This window comes from Vicia villosa, unplaced genomic scaffold (genome assembly GCF_029867415.1).
Source record: "Vicia villosa cultivar HV-30 ecotype Madison, WI unplaced genomic scaffold, Vvil1.0 ctg.000366F_1_1, whole genome shotgun sequence".
NCBI classification, from domain to species: Eukaryota; Viridiplantae; Streptophyta; class Magnoliopsida; order Fabales; family Fabaceae; genus Vicia; species Vicia villosa.
In genome coordinates, this window is record NW_026705168.1 from 121,390 (window position 1) to 128,057 (window position 6,668).

At 25.5% G+C, this 6,668-nt stretch overlaps 1 protein-coding gene across 1 annotated transcript; it reads left to right on the top strand.

Annotated features, from left to right (window-relative positions):
- Window positions 1–5,454: 5,454 nt before the first annotated feature.
- Window positions 5,455–6,226, top strand: LOC131627535 (kunitz-type trypsin inhibitor-like 1 protein). Its single transcript, XM_058898378.1, has one exon. It carries the CDS (start codon window positions 5,492–5,494, stop codon window positions 6,143–6,145), a length of 654 nt encoding a protein of 217 aa, XP_058754361.1. The 5' UTR covers window positions 5,455–5,491; the 3' UTR covers window positions 6,146–6,226.
- The last annotated feature ends 442 nt before the right edge of the window (window positions 6,227–6,668 follow it).

The following is a 6,668-nucleotide window of genomic DNA, read 5'->3' on the forward strand; positions in this document are numbered from 1 at the left end:
TTCTCTTTTTTGTTTTTTCTCTATGGCATATGACAATCTATTTTTCTTCCGTGAAGTAGTCTAATAGTTTGCTAATATAATGGTTTATTATTTTGATTAGACATACAACGGCAGGTAGAAAAAGCATGTGACGGTCACACACCACAAGATGATGGTAACGTTCAATGGTGAGAAGACGGTCGGACGATAATGATGCGAGAGGATGTAAAACTGGGATTTAGATTTGAAGATGTTGGGGAAAAATGGGTATTTAGTTGTTTTATGGTTTCGGTATTTTAGTAATGAAGATGATAGGTTTTTAGTTATTTATGGTTCAACAATGTAGATAAAGTAACACTCATCATATCAAAATTATTTTCTTTTTTTTATTATTACAAAAGCTAAAAAATTTATTTGTTGTATTAAATTAATAAAATGCATTTTTATTTAATTGGAATACACTGACGGTGTAAAGAAGTTTTACATTGTCAATGAATCACAACTGTTAATTTGTTAGAAGGGTTGATTTTTATTTTAATTTTTTTTAAAATAATGTAATTGAGTGGTTGTGATGCATTGATAGTGCAAAAATTTTTACACTAACCATGCATAGCAATTAAACTCTTATAACTACTATAATCAAAACTTTTATAAACTTAATTGTCAAATGACTAAAATTTGTGAAGGTAACTAATTAACATGACAATAGAAAAACATAGAGATCCATATCGAGATAATTATTTATAAAAATAAGTGTCAAAATCACTAAGCTAGATGAAAAATATTAATGCACAAAATTAAATAAACTCTTCAACCGAATTATCTATGTTTTTATATATACCTTCTTTACTAATTAGTTAATACTAATTTTTATTAATATATATACGAGGTGATGGTTTTTTTGTTTGTTTTGAGAAATGATAATGGTTGTTATTTTAATGTGTAGAATTTCTAAGATATTTTTATAGTTTTAATTATTTTTGTATTTTTGTATATATAAAAAATATTTATTGAGTTAATAAGTAATTTTAGAAATAATTTGGTTTTTATATAATTTACAAAATAGAAAAAGTAATTAAAGAATTTGTTGGGCAATTGTATAAATAGTTGGAAAACTTGTTTGACCTATATTATAATTTGTGTTTTAATAGTTCACCATGATGGAAAAAAAAACATAACTTCACCATATTAACCTTCACATTTTTCTAATGATCAAGTGTCTTTTTTGTTTTCACGTCACTCCATGCTACAAACACAGTTTTTTAGCACTCCAATTCGTAACTTCATTTTTTCTCCACATTTTCCACCTTAAATAAGTTGCAGACGCAAGTTTACATGACCAAAACATACCAAAACACATGCTAAATTTGCTCTTCATCTTCTCATAGTAGTAAAATCCATGTTAAATTTATTCTTCATCTTCCCAGAGAAGTAAATTCCATGAACTCTTTTTTATTGTTATTAATTTATAAATCCACACAATCTGGCAAGCCAAAGGCAGTTACAAAATAATAAAAGTATTTATTCACATCTATTTGGAAAGACGACGTGTCAGCATGTCACCATCCACAAATATTTTGAACAGTTTTGTGTGGTATTCGAAACCTAATGAATTTTTTAATTTATGAAAGAGTGGCAAGCACGTGAAACACGAGTTTCATCAAACAACAAAATAAAAGGCAGAGTTGTTTGCTCAAAATTCAAATTAGGTTAATGATATGGACAAGGACAACTGCATGTGGGCCATAAAACTGTTTCGTTTCCTCAATTCTTATCTCTCATCACATGGCTGGTCAGGTCTTCGTACAATAAAGGAAACCTGGATAACAGTAGGGTTGGTAGACTTTGCATTCAAAGAGAATCTCGAAAATATTTCGTCACGTGACTGTAAATCATATTGCACATAACGTGCTCAAAAGAAGTAATTATACTAGTGCTTTGTTTGGATAGTAAAATTAAGAAATGAAAGTGTATATATAAAAATGTACTATTTTTTTTGATAAGCATAAAAATGTACTATTAATATATGCATTTATTTATAAAATATTTCAAATTTTAACCATATACTATTGACAACCCACTTATTTTTTATTTTTTATTTTGGAGACAACTTCTCTACCCATCACTAAAAATTGAGTAGTGTACATTTCACCAATTACATTACATCATTTAATTTTATCTTATTTAATTTATTATTAAATAGTATACTTTTTGATTGTTTTCAAGACATTTTATATTGAATGTAGTTTTCCCCAATTTTTAAGTTGGATAAATAAGACTTCACTTTTTTCTTTTTATATATTTTTCAATAGTGGCCATGTCAAGCTACAATGCCTACTTTGCTACTAGAATTAGAGAGAAGTTATAAACATTCAATAAAACATAATCATATACTTGAGGACTGTTTTGTCATTTCAGCAAAAATTCAATAAGATTGTCGTACTTTCTTTTCAATTGCGCGGGAGACATTTTTGGTACAGTCCCATCGACGTCCTTTTTCCCCTATACCTATTCGGCTATTCGTTTCAAGGAAGATTGATAACGTTAATATTTTAAATAAAAAAAATATCTATAATATAAGAAAATTAATGGTTGTGGAAAAGTCAAAAACACCCTTATTTAACTTTTTGCCACCACATTAAAATTGTGGTTTTTTGGTCTTTGCACTAAAAATACTTAATTTTATTATTAAAATAATACAACTCTTATATTTTATTAAATTTATCAAATCTCTCTCCATTCTCTATTTTTTTATCTTTCATCACTTTCTCACTTATTTCTTCCACAAAAAATATTTTATTATTGATATATATTTTTTATATACGAAAAATGATATTCATGATCGAAATATTTTTTAGTCAAAAATGATATACAGGAAAAATTTATTCAAAAAATCTATTATTGATCTAAATATTTTTATATACGAAAATTTAATATTGATCCAAATATTTTTGTAAATGATACCTAAATAAAAATAATATTTGTATACGAAAAAATTATATTACTTACGAAAATTGGTATTTATGATCTAAATATTTTTTATTTAAAAATGATATACAGAAAAAAAATCTACTATTGATCTAAATATTTTTATATACGAAATTTACTATTGATCCAAATATTTTTGTAAATGATACCTAAACAAAAATGAAGTTTGTATACGAGAAAAAAATCTATTATTGATCTAAATATTTTTATTTACGAAAAATGTTATTTATGATTCAAATATTTTTTATCCAAAAATGGAATAGGCCAAAAAATCTATTATTTTCTAAATATTTTTATATACGAAAATGTGATATTGATCCAAATATTTTTGTAAATGACACATAAACAAAAATAATATTTGTATATGGAAAAAAATCTATTATTTACGAAAAATGGTATTTATGATCCAAATATTTTTATTTCATAATGGTATACGGGAAAATAATTTACTATTGACCTAAATATTTTTATATACGAAATTTACTATTGATTCAAATATTTTTGTAAATGATACCTAAACAAAAATGAGGCTTATATACGGGGAAAAAATCTATTATTGATCTAAATATTTTTATATACGATAAATGATATTTATGATCAAATATTTTTGATCCAAAAATTGTATAAGGAAAAAATATATTATTGATCTAAATATTTTAATATACGAAAATTTAATATTGATCCAAATAATTTTGTAAATGATACCTAAAAAAATAATATTTGTATATGGAAATAAATCTATTATTTACGAAAAATTGTATTTATGACCCAAATATTTTTTATTCAAAAATTGTATACGGAAAGAAATTTATTATTGATCTAAATATTTTTATATACGAAATTTACTATTGATCCAAATATTTTTGTAAATGATACATAAACAAAAATGAAGTTTGTATACGGACAAAAAAATCTATTATTAATCTAAATATTTTTATATACGAGAAATGATATTTATGATTAAATATTTTTAATCCAAAAATGGTATACGGGAGAAAATCTATTATTGATCTAAATATTTTTATATACGAAATAATCAATTAATTATCTAACTTTTTTCTTTTTTTTAACATTTTTATTTAAAATAAATTATGTATCCAAATTCGTCTAACTGAACAATATTGAATATTAACGGAAACCTGAAGTTACTGATTAAAATATTTTTTACTAACAAGAACATGAAGTTACTTATCACAATATATATATTGAATATTAACGGGAAAATGAAGTTACTTATCATGATATTGAATATTAACGGGAACATGAAGTTACCGATCACAATATTGAATATTAACGGAAACCTGAAGTTACTGATTAAAATATTTTTTATTAACAGGGACATGAAGTTACTGATCACAATATTGAATATTAACGGAAACTTGAAGTTACTGATTAAAATATTGAATATTAACGGGAACATGAAGTTACTGATCACAGTATTGAATATTAACGGGAACCTAAAGTTGCTGATTAAAATATTGAATATTAAGGGAACATGAAGTTACTGATCAAAATAGTGAATATTAACGGGAACATGAAGTTACTGATCAGAATATTAAATATTAACGGGAACCGGAAGTTACTGATTCAAATATTGAATATTAACGGGAACATGAAGTTACTGATCACAATATTAAATATTAACGGGAATATTAAGTTACTGATCACAATATTAAATATTAACGTGAACTTGAAGTTACTGACTAAAATATTTAATATTAATATGAACACGAAGTTATTGATCAAAATATTGAATATTAACGGAAACATGAAGTTACTGATCAAAATATTTTGAAATTAACGGGAACGAAGTTACTGAGCAAAATATTAAATATTAAAGGGAGCATGAAATTACTGATCAAAATATTGATTATTAACGGGAACGTGAAGTTACAAAAGGCTATTTAGACACAATTTAATTTTGGTGATTTCAATTTTGTTCCTTATTTTCTTTAGACACAATTTAATGTTAATTGTTCTTATTTTTTTCCACAAAATGTTAATTACTTTTAATTTAATTTTTTTCTATTAAAAAATATATATGTGAAACAAATGCGTGTCCCGTACCAGAACCCGTGCGAACGCACGGGTTTGTTACTAGTTAATTTTTTAAATTTTAACAACTTTTCTTCGTTAGTACAGTTAAAATACATTTAATAAATTTATTTTATAAAAAATTTTATTTTAAAATAAGCAAAATTTTAAACAATTTCTAATTAAATACATTTAAAATAAACATGAATAATACAATAAACGATAACATAAAAATTAAATTTTCAAAGATTATTAATTTTAATTTCAAATTAAAATTTAGTCTATTACAAAAATTATTCTACTCAAAATATATATAATTAACACATGTCAATAAATTTTATATTTCTAGAATCAATAAGGCTAAAAATGTAAAAGCCAGCATATGTTAATAATTAAATCATTTAAATAATATAAGCTTAAAGTCTTCTTTACTTTACTGCTATAAATAACAGATCAACCAGATGTAAATGAAGCACCAAAACACATAACCATGAATCCCCTCTCATCTCTCGCCCTTTCCTTCCTCCTCTTCACTTTCATCACCAATCTTCCATCAAACACCGCTGCACCTTCTCAGGTTATAGACATTAACGGTAACCCCCTTATCCATGGTAACCAATACTTCATTTTCCCAGCAACTCGTAAACCCGGTACTGGAGGACTAACCCTAAACAAAATCTCTGATTCTGAATGTCCGCTAACCGTCCTACAAAACAATGCTAATAAACTAGGCATCCCTGTCAAATTCACCATACCAGAAAGCACCACAGGTAACATCTTAACAGGTACTGATCTCGACATTGAGTTTACTGAGAAACCTAGCTGTGCTGAATCTTCCAAATGGTCCGTATTTGTTGATAATGCTACCCAACTGAACTATGTTGGTATTGGTGGTCCTGAAAACTACCACGGTGTTGAAACGATTGGTGGGAAGTTTTTGATAGCGAAATTTGGAACTGCAGCTATTTACAGGCTTGGGTTTTGTTTGGATAATGATGGTGATTGTGGTTATCTTGGACTGAAAGCTTTTGGTAGTGAAGGTGGATCGCGTTTGATTATGACTGTAACTGATCCTTACTTTGTTGTGTTTGTTGACGCTGCTTCTGTGAAATCTGTTGCAGGTGGTGAAATTAGTAACATTTAGGTTTAGCTATGTTTTAATGAATAAGTGGAGCAGTTTGTATTAATTTCATAATTAATGTATAATTGCACCTGTTATGTAGCAGTTTATCCTGTATTTCATTTTTCCATCAACTAATATTTTTATTCTAACAGTTTTTGGGTTTAAAAAAAAATAACAAAAACGATAAAAATGTGAAAATATAATAACAATTTTTTATATATATATATATATATATATATATATATATATATATATATATATATATATATATATATATATATATATATATATATATATATATATATATAGTGTGGAAATACAATAATAATCTATTTATTGTGATATTTAATTAATATTGAAGAGTGGAAATGATTTCAAGTAAGTATATTATTCAAAATGTGGTCCTCAAATCAAATATTATTCCATTTGTCACATACCATATTTTCCTATTATATATTGGTCGCTTTCTTCATTTCCATTAAATGTTAGTAAAATCAATACGAGGAGAGTATTATTAAGAGGGAATGATTATTCCTCCTATTAT